Below are 18,307 nucleotides of genomic sequence, written 5' to 3'. Positions count from 1 at the left end.
TAACACTTAATATTTGGTTGCATATTTCTTGCTTGCAGTAACTGTACCAAGCTCAAGCCGGTGACCCACTATCACCAAACTGTTTTTGTTTACTGCTGCTCTGAAATGCATGCACGATTGCTTTAAGATCGGGTGATTTTCCCCTGATGAAGTCCTTTGTTGAGTTTGCAGTGTGTTTTGAGTCATTGTATTGCTGCATGATGAATTTCTTCCTTCGTAGATTGGATGCACTTCTCTGTAAATTGGCATACAGAATGTTTCTGTAGACTTCTGAATTAATTCTGCTGTTAGCATCATGAGTTCCATCATCAATAAAGATTAGTGAGCCCATTCCAGAAGCAGGCATGCACGCCCAAGCCATGACACTACCTCCACCATGCCTGAGCAAGATAAGCAGATCCTTTCTCCACACTTTGGAATTTCCATCACTTTGGTAGAGGTTATTCTTGGTTCCAGAACTTTTGTGGCCCATGTTTGTATTTCTTTGTGAATTCCAATCTGGCCTTTTGATTCTTACTGCTGATGTTTGAATTTTGTGGTATGACCTCTATGTTTCTGTACTTGAACTATTCTTTGAACAGTGGATTGTGATACCTGCCCTGTGGAGGTTGTTCGTGTTGGTAGGCAGAGGTGACACCATGGTTCCAGCTCCAGGTTACTGATCAGAAAGTTGGTGGTTCAAGCACTGGCACTGCCAAGCTGCCCCTTTAGGCCCTTAATCCTATCTGCTCCAGGGGTGCTCTATCATAGCTGACCATGCCACCTCACCCTAACTTACTAACAAGCTGAGATATGCACTGTGTTTTAATGTATACAGTATGTGACAAATAAAGTCTTCTTCTGTCACTGACTGTTGTTTTTGGGTTTTTCATCTCAGAGTGTTTCTGTCATCAAATGCTGTTATTCAATTACGACAAAAGAAATTACGCCATATAAGCAGAAGACAGGTCGGGCTGTCTGCACATAGCTATAAGCCATAAACAAATGCCTCAGCTGACAGAAGATTTAGTGCTTGCTTATTATCACTGATATTACAGTGGTGCTTAAAAGTTTGTGAACCCTTTAGAGCTGTCTATATATCTCCATAAATATGACCTAAACCATCACGATGAGTCCTAAAACAAGACAAATAAAACCCAATTTAACAAATGAGACAAAAATATTATACTTGGTGATTTATTTATTGAGGAAAATGATCTAATATTACATATCTGTGAGGGGTAAACGTGTGTGTGAGGATCAGCAGTTAGTTTGAAGATGAAATTAGAGTCAGGTTTTTTCAATCAATGAGATCTCAGTCAGGTGTGAGTGAGCGTCCTGTTTTATTTAAGGAACAGGGATCTATCAGAGTCTGATCAAACACATGTTTGAAAAAACATGTTAAACATGGTGGTAGTAGTATCACAGTTTGGGCCTGTTTTGCTGCATCTGGCCCAAGACAGCTTTCCATCATTGATGGAACAATGTAATCATGACTTTGACTTAGCTATTCCAAAACTTCAACTTTATTCTTCTTTAACTATTTTTGGTAGAATGACTTGTGTGCTTTGGGTCATTCTCTTGCTGCATGACCCACTTTCTCTGGATATTCAGTTCATGGACTGATATTTTCCTTTAGAATTTGCTGGTATACTTCAGAATTCGTTGTTCCATCAATGATGGCAAGTTGTGCAGGCCCAGATGCAGCAGAACAAGCCAAACAATGATATAATGATACGACCACCAGCATATGACATGTCGCAGATGGGATAAGGTTCTAATGCTGGAATGCAGTGTTTTCTCCAAACATAACCCTTCTCATTTAAACTAAAAATTGTATTTGGTCTCATCCGTCCACAAAATATTGTTCCAATAGCCTTCTGGTTTGTCCACGTGATCTTTAGTAAACTGCAGAGCGGCAGGGATGTTGTTTTCAACATTAGACAATGTGAGAGAGGCCTTTAGTTGTTTAGATGTTACCCTGGATTCCTCTGTGACCTCGTAGACTATTACACGTCTCGCTCTTGGAGAGATCCTTGTTGGTCTCCACTCCTGAGGAGGGGAACAATGGTGTTGAATTTCCTCCATTTGTACACAGTCTGTCTGACTGTGGATTGGTGGAGTCCAAACTCTTTAGAGATATTTATTTAACATTTTCCAGCCACATGAGCTCTTACAACTATTTTTCTGAGGTCCTCAAAAATCCCCTTTGTTCGTGCCATGACACACTTCCACAAACACGTGTTGTGGAGATCAGACTCTGATAGATCCCTGTTCTTTAAAAAAAAGAGACACTCACTCACACCTGATCGTCATCCCATCGATTGAAAACACCCGACTCTAATTTCACCTTCAAATTAAACTGCTAATCCTAGAGGTGCACATACTTTTGCCACTCACAGGTATTTTCCTCAATAAATAAATGACCAAGTATAATATTTTTATCTCATTTGTTTAATTGGGCTCTCTTTATCTACTTTTAGGACTCGTGTTAAAAATCTGATGTTTTGGGTCATATTTATGTAGCTATATAGACAATTCTAAAGGGTTCACAAACTTCCAAGCACCACTGCACATGTATTCTGGCTGTATTAGTCAATTATAGACATTCCCATACAACTCTATTATATTCATTTAAAGAAATGCCTGCTGTTCAGAAGTTCTAAGTTCACCATTGCTGAGAGTGACAGGGGTTCTCAAACATCTTCAGCCAGACATCGCTTTAACGCCTCATGATCGTGATGTTCCACGCAGTTACTGGGAGCTTGTATGTTGTGAGCAGGGGGGCTTTGTAGAGATTTGTTGAGGTGGAGAAGTTACAGTGAGTAATGAGGTGAACAATTAATATGCTGTTGCATGACAGATCATAAAATGATGGTGAGAATATAGTAGAGAAGAGAAATGTGCTGCAGAAATGCTTGAACATGCCGTGGATTGCATTCTCTAGGCCCATGAATGTCATGAGGCTATCAACAATATCGGTATGTTTGTGGACAGGGCCTTAGATTCTAACTAAAACTCTTAGACTGTGATACTATACCGTTTTGTGTGACTGTTGTTAGGTCAATTCCGATTTAAGTTAAATTACAGAGGGAGCAGGGACAGGACAACATGAGCCTTGGTCGTCAAGGTTGAGTCTCCAAGTCACCAAGAGAACATGACCCAGAGAAGAATGCACACAGTGTTACAGAACACCATTGAGAGACATAATCAAAGGCAAAATTCTAATTTCCCAGAGATGCTTGCCTGTCAGACTTGAAGACCTTGAACAGAAGCTCAGTTGGATACAAAACAGTGTGTGTGTGTGTGTGTGTGTGTGTTTGGTAGGGGAGGGGATAAAGAAGGCTGTGAAGTCTGTTTACATGACATTGGCCTTGATATACATGGTAAAAAAAAAAAAAAATAAAGGGGGGGGGGGGGTCTCTCAAATAATTCAATTGTGTAAGTTCACATTTATCTCACAATATTCTAATGTTCTGTGGCCGTTTTCATGCCCTACATGCCAACTTGTCCTTCAGGCCATTCAGATCCAAGAGCATCGCCTTGATATGAATTTGTCTGTCTCTCATACATTAGCACAATACGTTTGACCCTGGGTTTCAAAGTTTCTCTGATAATTTAACATCTTTTGTTTTGTTAGCATCTTTGTTCTCTTATTTTATGCCAACTCTGAAACAAGTACACACAATCAAAACAAAATGGATGTGAGAGAAATTATTTTACGGGGTTTATGGGCATTATTTCCCTTTGGATTAATGACCATGACAATTTTCTGAAGATTGCTTTCGATAATGTCTTGTTTGAATTGAATTTTTAAGACCGAGAAAACGCAGCAACACTAGTCGCCCAGAAATAGTAACACACACTGTTTTTCTCTAGATCACAAAAACATGATCACACACACACTTAAACACAAACCTGACATAATGAGTTCACAACCCTATAATCACCTATATATCACCCTAGAATTACCCTATAATGCCCAGGACAAAAGAAAGAATGCTCAGAATCAAGAGTGAGGCAGGGTGTGTGGTTCTTCCTCTCTCTGGGGTCTCTTGCCCCTCCCCCCCCCCGCTTTCAGAGAGCCTGAGTGGTATAAATGTACGAATGTATGACCCTAATTAAAGCTGGTTTGGAAAGAGATGGAGAACAAAAGTGCGCTTGTTAGTGAGTGAAGTGCCTCCAGAGTTCCCTTCCTGACTAATCTGAAGTGTCTGAACTTCTTTTGTGCACTACAAAAAAGAAATACTTGATTAGAACTGGTATTTGACTGAATAAAGCACACACACACACACACACACGCACACAGTGGGTGGTTATTTTTGCAGTGGCATTGTGTATATATGCAAATGAATTTAGAATATATTCGGAACTATACACACTAACGCATGCATGAAAGGAAAGAGAAACCACAAAAAGACCATTCAAGCAAAACGAAATATTAGAAGACAATATACCGCGTCAAAACTGATGGTGATGGTGATGATGATGGTGATGATAGAGTCCTGCCCCCAGTGTTCTGGGATCAGCTCATCTGTGCGTGCGTCAGAGTGGGTGGTATCGTCGGGAGCGCCGTTTAAAAACTCTTTAACTAGTTGGCGCTGGGGAAGGAGGACGCGCACACCACGGCGGCGATGCATGGAAGCGAGCAGAAGAAGAGACATCTGTTCCAGTCAGGACGCTCAGCGAGCATGGCGCATTCGGAGAGTTGTGAGTGCGGCGGCGAGCGGCGCCACCCGAGCATTCTCTACAGCCTGCTGAAGAAGGAAAGCGCGCCGTGCGCGTCCGCGCGAGCGCCTCGGAGCGCCAGGTTCGCCGTGTCGGCGCGCACGTGCGCGTGCGGTGTCGCGAGGCAGGTAGCGCTGCGCTCTCCGCACGCAACGTGCGCCGCGGCCTCGGCCGTGCTCGCCAAGACGCTGCGCTTCGTCAAGAGCGTGCCGTGTTTTGGTGAGCTGCCCGCCTGCGATCAGCGCGCTCTCGTGCGCAGTGGCTGGGCGCCGTTGCTTGTGCTCGGAATGGCGCAGGACGGACTGGACTTCGAGACGCGCGAGAGCGCCGAGCCCAGCATGCTGCAGCGCCTGCTCACCTCCGCCAGCCCGCGCGACCACGCCGCTAATGTCATTACCGGCGGCGGAGGGGTGGCGCTGGCCGAGGCGCAGGGCATTAAAGCGTTCCTCAGCAAATGCTGGGGCCTCGACATCAGCACCAAGGAATACGCCTACTTAAAAGGAGCCATTCTGTTTAACCCAGGTGAGCAAAAGTTCAAGTAAACATTATAACACAAAACAGCTGGAAAAATGTAGTAGTAGTAGTAGTAGTAGTAGTAATAATAATAATAATAATCAATAATAATAATAATTAATAATAATAATAACAACAACAACAATAATAATAATCAATAACAATAACAATAATCAACAACAACAACAACAACAACAACAATAATAATAACAGCAATAATACAATTAAAATGATTTGATGCCTTTCTCTCCGCTACATAGATATGTTCTAATTCTTATTCTTACTATATTGGATATCTAAGCTCAAGTGTGTAGTGTGTAGATATCTTGTACTATTTTTTTGTATGTATGTGTGTGTGTGTGTGTGTGTGTGTGTGTGTGTGTGTCTGTGTGTGTGTGTGTGTGTGTGTGTGCGCGTGTGCTGTTTTCACAGACATTGCCGGACTGCAGTGTCAGCACTACATCCAGGCTCTGCAGAGCGAAGCGCACCAGGCTCTTAATGAACATGTCAAACTGATTCACCGAGGAGACACCACGAGGTTTGCCAAACTCTTCATTGCCCTCTCAATGCTACGATCCATCAACGCCAATGTCGTAGCAGGGCTCTTCTTCAGACCCGTCATTGGCACAGTAAATATGGAAGAACTTCTCCTCGAGATGTTTTACGGAAAGTAGAACGCCGCACGCCTTCGCAGACCTGACAGGTCTCATAAGAGGAACAGTGAGCAGAGACAGTGGCCAGACGCTTTCACCCACACAAATTTTTACACATGCTATTTTTGTACAATATTTCCTTGGACTGTTTTTCCCTTATTGCCTTCTGAGTTGAACTCATTGCTGAATCCAAAATTTGACTTTGTCCTCTTGTGGGGGAAATAGCTTTACATTGTTTTCTTCAACTGATTAGCTTTTCTGTGTTGTTTTGTACAGCCGTATTATGAAACAGGCTATTTATTTGAGTATATTTAAACTCTAGAAACTGTTCTAGGCCTATGTTTTTATTGTTACATGACATGACCACAATGAACGGTGAACACACATCTATAAATTCCAACACAACCTTTATATCGTTATGGATTCTGGTTTTCTGCACTGAAAAAAAGTGATTGCAAATCGAAAAAAAAAAAAAATAGAAAATAAAAATAAATGAGAACGTGAAAGTGTCTTACCAGAAGAGGGCAATGTGAGCTCACAAACCTGGAGCTCTGGAAGCGAGGCAGTAATACATCTCAGCAGAGTACACCTTCATATTTATATTTCATTATTTCAGCCAAAATGCAGATCAGTTTTAACAAACTACCATTTGACCAAACAACACGCGTGAACACAGGCGCTGGAGTGTAAAACACTGTGTTGTGTCCTTGTGACAGGATTGGATATGCTTGGGTGATTTTGGGACAGGACACCATATGTTGGTCTCTGAAAGCATTAGTCATAGCAGTGTAAGGTAAAATGCCTGATAGGACAGCAGAATGCTTACGGCAACCTGGCACCTTGACGTTTTTTGAAAGAGATATGAAAAATAAAAGAATTCAAACAATAGCCTGAAATATTAAAATATTAGCTTAGAGGCATGCGTTCTTTGGTATGCACTCTGTCTAAACATAATGATCTGTCACACTCTTGGAAAAACACAAGATTTTAGTTTTAAAAAACAAACAAACAGCAAGTAGTGTTACTGCAGTACAGCTCCAGGTCCCGGGTTCGAATTTGACTTTTCTTTGTTTTCCATCCTCTGGGTTCTCCAGTTTTCCTCTCCACTTCCAAAAACATGTCAGATTGGCAATTCAAAAATGTACCCCTAGGTGTGAATGAGTGTGTGTGTATGTGTGTGTGTATGTGTGTGTGTGATGAGCGTGTTCTCACTAACCCAAGGATACGCTCCAAATCCAGATCAGGATAATGCAGCTGGCGCAGATGAAGTAATGAATGGAGAAAACAAATCTAAAACTCGAATAGACCACGTAAGACAGCGTGCATAGTTCATTTTTATTAGAAATGTGATTATACACTATGAGCGGTATTGTAGTAAACATTAGAAACAGCTAATGGAAAACTGCACTGATCTTTTTGCGCCGTGAGTCGATACAGCAGTGATCGATATCCGCAGTACAGAATCCATACGGGCTCTTAGACGACGATCTCTGAGCGCTCTGCTGAATATCACTCTACTTTCTGAATTCAACACTCGCTCTCAGAAGGTGAAATATGTCCCTCCGCTCAATCTACAGCAGCTCAAGTTAAAGTCAGTGTTTGACACTTACACACACACACACACACACACACACACACACACACACTCCAGCTCCCCGAGCGATCTCATCTCATTCCCAAGCAGGCAGGAGATCATGACGGATTGATCTGTGGGCCTGCGGTGCTGTCACAGCCCATCCAGTTATGGAAGACCTTTCAGCACATCTCGGCTAATTAATCTGCTCCCCTGAGCCACCAGTCTGCGCAGACAGGAACGTCTCTCTCACACAGTGTCTCTCTCTCTCTCCCTCTCTCACTTTATCCCTATACAAGCTTCTCCTGTTAAATAAGGGTAAAAAAAAAAAAAAAAAAAATGATATGGAGATTACATGCAGTAAAGGTCTGAATCAGCCTGAATGTCATGCCCTGATGTAGAGCACCACATAAAGATTGAGCAGATCAGATTGAGAAGTTCACACTAATGAAAATATCACCTCAAGCTACCAAAATCTGATCTCATGCATCAGACGTCTGGATATTGAGTAGCTGGATTTCAGATATGCTTTGGAATTCCCTGTCCTGTCTTTCCAGCCAGTGTTGATTGAAAGATTCCCATCTGCCTCACACTACATTCTGTTAACCATACGTAAAAACATCTGGAAGAAAACTGATAACAAGTTGTTGGAAACGCTGCAGGCTGTGCCGACGACAGCGTATGCCAAGCGCTGCTGAAGCTGCAAAGCGTAAAGGACAGCTTAGCCCAGAAATGGATTGTTAACGACTGCATGCTAGATTGGGCCGGTTAACGTAATGCAAATAAGAAATACGGACCAAACAGACATAAGATGACCGTTGTTTTACAATCGATTACTTATAGAACATGATTAACTGAAAAAGCCCTTAAGTAATCTGGTTTTATAGTGAAAACTGGGTTTGAAATAAAACTATGGCACTAAAATTAGGGCAATTACATCAAACATACATCATTATATAGAATTTTATAGATTTGCTACAAGATTCTCCTTTTTATAGATTTAAGCTGTGTTCACGGCATGTCGTAATTGCCGTAATTACAACTTGTAAACTAGGAATTTTCTGAGCGCACCTGACCATTGCAACGTCATCCAAAAACACTCAAAACAGCTGTGACTTCAGCAGTAGTTAAGTAGTTATCTCGTCAGATTTCTGCGTAATTGACTAATATTAATGTCTTAATAATGCAAGATTAACCTGAAAATAAATGAAAGACATGCAATACGGTTCAATGTAGCTAGCACAGAGTCGATAACCATCGAATGCCTAATGTCGCATAATTCCGAGTCCGATGACGTGAACAGCTCCGAGTAGAACATCCGGGTTGTGATCTAGTAATTACGGTAATTCTGACATGGCGTGAACGCAGCCTTGTCCCTTAGTTAATACATACACGAATCAGCATGGACATCAGCAACAGCAATATCTTTATGTAGAGCGCCAAAGAAAGCGCAGATCAGACGGAGAAATAGAATCAGACGAAATTATCAGTAATGTGGTGCGTCAGTAAAAGAGACAGTTCAAAACACAAACAGTTAAAACTGTACTCCACTGAACACAGGCTTGGAAGCAAAGATAGACAGATAGCTGTTCACCACACTGTGACAGAGTCGGTCAGGATGTTGTCAACGGTGCAGCAATAGAAACGTGTTAAGATCTTGTGAGACAGATCCACTTTCTTCAGCCTCCTCAGGAAGTAAAGACACTATTGAGCCTTTCTTACCAGATTTGGTAAGTATTATGGACAGATTCTCAGCGATATGGACACGCAGGAACGTGAAGCTGGAGATACACTCTACTTCAGTCCCACTAACATAGACTGGAAAAGCTGACAGAGCATCACCAAGAAATATACACTAACCCACTCTTAATATACAGTGCAGTAGATATCCCTCAAGGGTTCGCTGGATAAACAAGGGGTCAGTTTGATCGGGAAACACCCCCTCGTAACGTTCTACTTAGAACCTTTAAGAGTTTGACAGAAAGAACCGTTCAAAATGTTACAAGACTGTAGCCAGGCACAGAATTCCGACTGAAAAGTATTTACAACCAGCTCCCGGACACGAAATATTTATTCATGATTATCTCAACGTAGATCTTCAATACATTCTACATTTTAAATGCAGAGTGCTGAGTACTGGGTAAAAACACAAGCATTCACTACACATACAGGTATGTGTGAAGCACAAGACCTTGAATAAGCACATACGTTTTATGTGTACAGCGTGTTTAACAGTGGACATTGTCCCAGAGCGGCTTTACAGAAATATATCAATTCAGAATATAGATTTTAAATGTATGAATTTATCTCTAATGAGCAGCCAGAGGTGAGGAAAACTTCCCTGAGACGATATGAGGAAGAAATCTTGAGAGGAACCAGACTCAAAAGAGAACCCGTCCTCATCTGGGTGACACCAGATAGTGTGATTATAAATAAATACCCCCCTTCTATAAATCTGCAAATACTACATGCTCAAATAGTGCAGTTGTGTAACCAGGAAATTCATTACAGTTTCTACAGGAAGTCTGTTTTGTTGAACTGAGACATGAGTGCAAAACTGTTTGTGGTAATTGTAGTGCTGAGGCTATCATAGCAATTGTAGTCCTAGCCATCATAGCATAACTGTTCATATGAATTGAGGTCCAAAGCCATCTTTATGGTTTTTAGGTGGTACCATCCTCAGTAATCTCAGTGATTGTTAGGCTGCACCATGTGGGGACATCCTCAGCAGCAGCATGTGACTTCCAGTTAATGAGAACTCCAACCAGATCATTCCCTATCCGTTCATTACTATATCTGCTCACCACATCTCATCCATGATGGGATATATAAAGTGGAACGGCAGGAAATAAAATAGCTGGAAATAATGGATGCGTTTTTTATAATTCTGCAGGTGAAAGCCTTCATTGCTTAATCATTAATGATCACATGTTACACGATAGCTAAGCTTCAGCATGTAGCTCAAGGACTTATATCAGAAATACTGGTACGGGTCGTGAACATTAACTAGGAAAAAGGGAAATGAATGTTATGTGTTAAATTTAAATTTCATTAACCTTTTCTGATATACTGTTAGTTATGATATGTAACAACCGGACCAAATCTTCATAACAACCGGACCAAGTTAAGGGCAGATGAAATGAAATCACTAAACACTTCTCTCCTCTTATTTCCACTGCATCTCTGCAGTGGAAACCAAAGCCATATGCTACCAGGAGACGACTGGCAGCTCTCCCAACACCCATATTCTCTTCACAACATTTTCTTCTCTTCTCTGACCCCCTCATCCCCCTTCCCCTACTTTTCTCACTGCACACAACTTTGCCACTTTCTTTTCCAACAAGGTTACATCAATCAGGAACCAGTTCTCCACTCCAGACACTCAGAGGCTCCTCCTCCATGTAACTCTCAACTGTCCTCCTATCCCTTCTCACCTCCTTCAGTCCATCTCTCCCACACTACTCACTACTCTCGGGCCTCCCAGCAGCTCCATCAAACCCCTTCAGATGATTCAGAATGCAGCAGCACGCCTCGTCTTCAACCAGTCCAAGAGAACCCATGTCACTGCAATGTAACCCATGTAACTTCACCTCCCTACACTGGCTTCCTGAAGCCACCCGTATAAAATTCAAGGCCTTGATGCTCACGTACAAGACCTTGTCTGGAACAGTACCCTCCTATCTAAACTCTCCCCTGAAGGCTTACGTTCCCTCATGCAACCTGCGATCAGTTAACGACCGACGCCGGGTTGTGCCTAGTGCTCAGTGAGGCATGAGGTCCTTTCTAGAACCTTCAAACTGACTGTCCCTCAGTGGTGGAATGAACTTCCAACTTCAATCCGGACAGCAGAATCTGTCACTATGTTCAAAATGGCCAAAGACCCACCCCTTCCGTGAGCACTTAACTAACCTCATAACTTGCCCCTCCCCCTTTTATATATATTAAAGGAGATTGCACTTACACCTCTACTCTGCACACTTCGCTTCTCTAGAACTCGATTATAAATCTTGTACGGTAGCACTACTTGTATTGTTCTCCGCTTGATATATCGCTTTGCTTGTTTTTCCTCACTCGTAAGTCACTCTGGATAAAAGCGTCCGCTAAATGAATAAATGTAAATAAATGTAAATGATATAAAATATTACATAATCAAACATCATCACCGAATAATTAAAATGTCAATCATTTGTAGTGGAGATATCTGGAGACTGTACCCTTTTTTTGTATAGCCTTTATATAGCATGCTAGCTACGAGAGGATGTGTCTCATGAGTCTCTTCATGTCAAATTTTCATAGGAAAGTAGGATTAATTTTGCTTCTGTGTCTCATGAGTATAATTGTACTGTAATATAATCAGGAGACAGTGACAGGTGATCACATTCCACTGAGGTAGGTTTTAATTAGCCAAAGATCCACCCCACCCCCCACCCCTTCCCTCTGTCTGTGCCTTGTACAGGAACACACGGTTACCTGTCAAAAACTCTCAAAACAGCTCTTCACACAGTGTGCTACAAGATGGCTACGAGTGCTGATCTACTCCTTGTGCCAATTAAGAAGCCCTCTGATAGATTCTCGTCTTTTGCACCTGACAGACCCACATAACCATATTCCAGTGGGACTTCCATTTCGGCTAATTTCATTAATTTCCTCCAGCTGTTGTGTGAGATTTATTCAACTCCTCTTGGGAAAAGAACGTTATGGAGTGTGTAGAGAGCAGGCCATGCTAAGATCTGACCTCACAAACCCCAACCCCCCACCCTCCGTCTCAGAATAAAACAAGCTACATTAATCCATATGTCTCTGCGCATTACAGTATCTCACCTCACATCCCTGGACAGGCCAGATCTTCTTTCCACTTAAGCCTATAATTGCTAAAGATCATGATGAGATAATTATTTGTCTCCATGCTAATAAAAGCACAGCTGTCACTGAGCAAAGCCACACGACTGCTGTCGCTAGTCACCACGGAAACCGTGCTATCGCTATCTAGCTGAGAATTCTGTGACCTTGACGACATGCTCCGATTCAAAGATGAATCTTAGATTGTGAGAAGAAGGATGGAAGAAAACCATTCCTGAACGAGATCTGAAAGAAGGAACCACTCCAGCGTTAATGTGAGGAAGAAAAAGAATCAGTGTGATGTCTGTGATGATTGGATTCAAATACACTCCTGTAAGTCGTCCATATGAAATCACAAGCGCTCCCGTCCAACATGCTCCAACAAACAATCCTTAAAAAAACGAACCATAAACGAACACATAGTTGTCCAAAAAGCACCAACATTGTCCAGCACACACCATCAGTGTAACGCATTGCCAGTTCAGAAACCAATCTGCCAAGCCACATAAACCTGTACAAACAATTCTCACATACAGCTAGCAGAATATTGTTTGAGTTTGTTGATGTTTGTTGGCTAATCTTGAATTGTGGGTTGTGAGCTTACAAATGCAATGCCCTCTCAGTTACTTGATTTCAATGTCCTGTGGCATAACCTGCTTATGAAACACAAATATAGTGCAAGATATTAGAAAATACAATGCAATTTATTATAAATGTGTTATATATATCAAGCATCTGTGGGATGTGGAGGCCCCACCTCGCATCTTACAGGATTTAAAGGATCTGCTGGTAATGTCTTAGTGTCAGATACCACAGCACACCTTCAGAGGAGTCCATGCCTTGATGGGTCAGAACTTCAAATTTCGAGATTCATGCTCTCCTCTTCAGTTCACCCCACATGGGGTTCAGGTCAGGGGACTGGGATGGTCATGGCAGGACCTTGATTTTGTGGTCAGTAAACCATTTTTGTGTTGATTTTGATGATGTTTTGGATCATTGTCCTGCTGGAAGATCCAACCACGGCCCATTTGAAGCTTTCTGGCAGAGGCAGTCAGGTCTTCATTTAATATCTGTTGATATTTGATAGAGTCCATGATGCCATGTGTCCTAACAAAATGTCCAGGTCTTCTGGCAGAAAAACAGCCCCAAAACATTAAAGATCCACCTCCATATTTAACCGTGGCCATGAGGTACTTTTCCATATGGCTACCTCTCTGTGTGCTCCAAAACCACCTCTGGTGTTTATTACCAAAAAGCTCTATTTTGATAGAATGTGAAGGTTATATTGTCTTCACAGTGCGTTGAGACGATATAGACACACGTCCAATTCCAGGTCGATTCATAACATTTCCAGTGGACTGGAACTTCTTAATTATTGCCCTGATGGTGGAAATGGGCGTTTTCAATGCTTGTGCTGTTTTCTTATAGACACGCCCCATTGTGTGAAGCTCAACAACCTTTTGCCGCACATCACAGCTATATTCCTTGCTCTTACCCATTGTTATGAATGAATAAGGGAATTTGGCCTGTGTGTTACCTCATATTTATACCCCTGTGAAACAGGAAGTCATGGTTGTTCTTTTCTCTTTTTTTTTTCATTATAAACGAATTTAAAGACTTCTGTCCTCAGTTCTGTCAGTGAGTCACGTCGCCTGTATGCCGTGTGCATTGACAGAGCTCACTACTGTTAGCTGGAAGAGAAAAATCTAGCCCAGAGAACGGTCATGTTGATTGATTGAAGGCACTTATAGCACTTCTGTATACAAATCTCAAGAACTGGTTTTATACATATTTACTAAAAAAAGAGGGACTATATTTATAATTTGTTGCTTATATATTGTACGATACAATATAATGCATGGTATTATACTGTATTGCCATTTTTTTCTATTCACTCATCTTCAGAAAGCGTTTTATCCAGGTCAGGGTTGTGGTGGATCTGAAGCCCATCCTGGGAACACTGATCTTGAAGCAGGAATGCTGAATGGAGCTGCTTATTATTCAACATGAATCAATATTATTTTGTTGCCTGTGCATTCAGTATATCAGCACACACGGACTGCTTGTTGAATAGCATGCCAGAGATATCTAGCGGTCGTAGTGAAGATGATAAGAGCTACATACTGACCTAAGCTCCCACCCGAGACTATAAGATGTCTGATAGGACCAGCAAAAGCAAAGCATTTGATAAGTTTAACCACAGCTCAGGGGGCACAGATGTATCAGGAGAGAGACTGAAGTACAACCTGAAGCCATGCTGGATTGAATTTTCTTTTCAGTCAGTCTCACAAAAATGTTGGAAGGACGTGTGCACAGCTTGCCTTTGTCAGTAAATTGTCAGCACGTTCACACTGATGCCTGAGGGGGGAAAAAGGAATAAATTCTATATCACATAGAAGCTCTTGTGGTTTAAAGGAAAATCAGGGCAGGTTTTCTTGAATAGTTATACACGGCACAGAAATGTATATTTTAAGTAACAAATAAGTCACAATAAAATAACTGCACAGTGTATCAGAGAGGAGAATAGGAGAAGATCACGTCTCGTGAAGAGTTAACGTGTTTATACCTCGTAACATCTTCTGACACACAATGACACACTAAGCTGACGTGTGGTGAAGGAAGAAGTGTGTGTGTGTGTGTGTGTGTGTGTGTGTGTGTGTGTGTGTGTCCTGCAGCCGTATAAATCCGGTGGAGCTAACTCACTGTCATTGTGTGCGTCTGTGAACTAAAAGATTGTGTTCTGATATTCTCTCTCTTGTCTCTTCATGCTCCCTCTTTCTCTCATCAGAGCCTATAACTCACAGGCTTGATGGAAAACTGGAACTGAGCGATCAATAGGACTCTTCATTCTGCTCTGTTTCCCCAGACCTCAGCTGCTGAATTTCTCTCTCATACACACACACACACACACACACACACTTACGAGAGACCCAGAGACCCTTTTCTAAGTATAGAGAGCATTGATTTGCATGTGCACCTGGGTATTGAGTGCCCTTATTTGCATCCCTTTTTTTTCCCCAAGACTCTTCACTTTAATTATTCTGCATGATTTTGTAGCTTAATAAAGCAATGTCTCCCGTTATTAATCTACATGCATCTAACCAGAGTCATGTGTTTCATTTTTTTTATCCCACAGTGCTGCTGAATTCTCAGTTCTGATTGGTCAGATGGTATTGCTTTAATTTCTATTCCAGCAGCTCTGACAGTAGCTTTGGCTGCAAGGTTTATATTAATATGCACGTTCTAATACATTAGTTTTTATAGTAACAACTTACACAGGGAATTGGATGGCAGATGCGCCACATAAATGGATTATAATTGGCACGATGAAGCATTTTGTGAGATGTTTATTTAGCATTTTTGAAGGCGTCTACCAGAAGACCTGCGCTATACAGTAATAGGGTCTGAGCTCTGACGGGACGCCTGGTTGGCTGTCGTTCGTTTCAGTTCCGTGATTGAGGAGTAAGAAGTAGCCTAATTATAGCGTGAGAAATTGGGAATACAAGCAAAGAACCAGACAGTGTCTACATAATGAAACTGATCCGCTTTCCATGCAAAATATTTTTCCAAATGTGGATGTAACCTCACCTCACATTGCCTGTTACCTGTTTATCACATGCATTTACACACCTTTAATTTAAAAAAAAAAAATTTCTTGCAGTCTGCTATTGGATGGGAGAGACTGAGCCACCTGATGTTCATGGATAGACATATGGATTATCAAAGTCTTCGTCTCAGGCCGAAAAAAAGAGCATCTAATGATAAGATGCTCTAAAGCACACGTGCCTTTCATTCTGCATGATCTATATCATCTAGGGAAAATATATTAGATATATCTTTAGACGCATTGATTGAGTTGACGGATGGTTAAACATGGAATCGTCATGATGACTTCGTTGATCTTTTATGACCATTATCACATACTTTTTTCCCATAAGCATCATATTATAGGCCTACAGTAGTTTCAGAGTCCAGATTATTGGTTTTTAAGTGGTAGAATACACAATAACATGTAAAAGAAAAGCTATTAAATTAGTTTACAGCCTTCAAGAACTCACACAAATCCTGCTTTAAATGCACTTTTTGGAGACAGTGAATGTAAACATTGTGAAAGAAAGTGTCGCTCTGAATTCATATTCGTGTTTATTAGACCTGTTTCGTATAAATAATTCAAGCACGCATACAAACTTGCTTGGGGTCCTGTAGCCTGTATTTTTTTTTATAAATGTTCCTGAAATGTATCATTTTGAACAACAACAACAACAGAGTGGGTTTTCCTACACGTGGTATAAGAGGAAATAAACACTTCGGGTCATGCTTTTATTGGTAATTCACTAACCCTGTTTATTCCTGGATGCATCTCACCATTTGGTCACGGATGATTTTCCTATAACAGCAGATTTTAACACTAGCATGGGATCAGGAAGTTATTATACCGATTCTTACCAGATTAAATGTCATAAAATTTTGGATGAAATGTTTTCTTACTGACTGTCATTGTAGTTACCCCTGAGTAAAGACAGTGTATATTTAGGAAATCTAGACAAAAAGCGTTAAGACAATGCAAAAAAAAAAAAAAATCACACATACAGAACACGCTATTGTTGTACAATAAAAAAGCGAAAGCTTTCCCCATTTCTCTCTTTCTCTCTACAGAGCCACAACGTCTAAATGAATTAAACACCACTATGGTTATGGGCGTCAAATGATAGATCAGTTTTATACTTTTGCCCCTTTATGGCCCGTAACGCTCATCCCACGATGGCTAGCCCAGCTTAGCTCACACCACACAAGACAACACACAGACCTATAATTCTACACAACACAGGGCACAACACAATCAGGAGATTGATGTCTGCCCAGACAGCGAGTGCTGTGAGATTTGCGGCAGTGCTTTAAGAGGAGAAACTACTGCTTCTATCTACTGCATCCCTTACAGGCCCCATGGGCCGCATCCAGAGAACACATAAAATACATCTTCCTGCCTGCGGTCTGAGGAGCTCTGAGGTGGTGTGCTTTCCCAGCAGCCTCGGGAGAATCACTTAGGGCTTTGTTTCGAGACACTTTACAGCATACCCACGCTGAACATCAGTGCTCCCTTAAGATCACAGCCACTGGTCACATTAACATCTGATTTAGGATCCGATCCGACACTTTCAGCTTCACTGCAGAGGAGGAGATTCGTTCAGAGTCTGTCTTAACGATATCTGTTCATATATAGACAGGAGCAAAAATCCTGTGAGGACCGATATCGATGCATGCACAAAAATGTGATATACTTTAAATAGGGAATAGCCACTTGCTTTTATTATTTGCACTTTGGTCTTATTAGAGTGGTGAAAAGTATTCTAATTCTGCTTTTCTTGCAGTGTCGGAAATCTGAGAGGAATCCTGTCAGGTAACACGGCAGATGTTTCATACACAAGGCTGGAGCACCAACAGATGGCACTGTTCCACAGAGAGAGGAAAAAAATAAAAAATCAAGCCTCGTCCTTACAGCACGACTCCTCTGATGTCTTATGCATGATGCTTTTGCTTAGATGTATTTGATAATTGATGCATGCTTGTTTCAGGCACTGGATTATTCGCGCACTGTTATATAATATTCCTGCATATTTCTAACATGACGCTCAGAAAACTGCTTCAGCAGATCTCAGAAGAACGCTTCCTCTACAGCCTGGTCCACGTTACTGTAAGCCTTACATTTTGGGTTTACGATCAATAATTCAGTATTCAGTCAGTATAATTCTGTATTCAGTCACTATAATCAGTTTTCAGTCAGTATAATTAGGTATTCAGTCAGTATAATTCAGTATTCAGTCAGTATAATCAGTATTCAGTCAGTATAATTCAGTATTCAGTCAGTATTCAGCCAGTATAATTCAGTATTCAGTCAGTATAATTCAGTATTCAGTCAGTATAATCAGTATTCAGCCAGTATAATTCAGTATTCAGTCAGTATAATTCAGTATTCAGTCAGTATAATCAGTATTCAGTCAGTATAATTCAGTATTCAGTCAGT

The 18,307-nt window shown here is 41.3% G+C and overlaps 1 protein-coding gene across 1 annotated transcript; it reads left to right on the top strand.

The window, feature by feature from the left end:
- Positions 1-4,559: 4,559 nt before the first annotated feature.
- Positions 4,560-6,203, top strand: nr0b1 (nuclear receptor subfamily 0, group B, member 1). The gene is made up of 2 exons (XM_053617365.1): positions 4,560-5,229; positions 5,653-6,203. The coding sequence occupies exons 1-2, from the start codon at positions 4,614-4,616 to the stop codon at positions 5,892-5,894; spliced, it is 858 nt and encodes a 285-aa protein (XP_053473340.1). The 5' UTR covers positions 4,560-4,613; the 3' UTR covers positions 5,895-6,203.
- Positions 6,204-18,307: the final 12,104 nt, after the last annotated feature.

The sequence above is a fragment of the Ictalurus furcatus genome, chromosome 27, assembly GCF_023375685.1.
Source record: "Ictalurus furcatus strain D&B chromosome 27, Billie_1.0, whole genome shotgun sequence".
NCBI lineage: Eukaryota > Metazoa > Chordata > Actinopteri > Siluriformes > Ictaluridae > Ictalurus > Ictalurus furcatus.
This window is presented reverse-complemented; position numbering and strand designations above follow the sequence as displayed.

Bases quoted from the DNA above. Each gene is read 5' to 3' on its own strand.
- nr0b1 (XM_053617365.1), top strand. From the start codon at position 4,614: ATGCATGGAAGCGAGCAGAAGAAGAGACATCTGTTCCAGTCAGGACGC. The intron at 5,230-5,652 runs GTGAGCAAAAGT...CTGTTTTCACAG, and splicing joins AGCCATTCTGTTTAACCCAG to ACATTGCCGGACTGCAGTGT.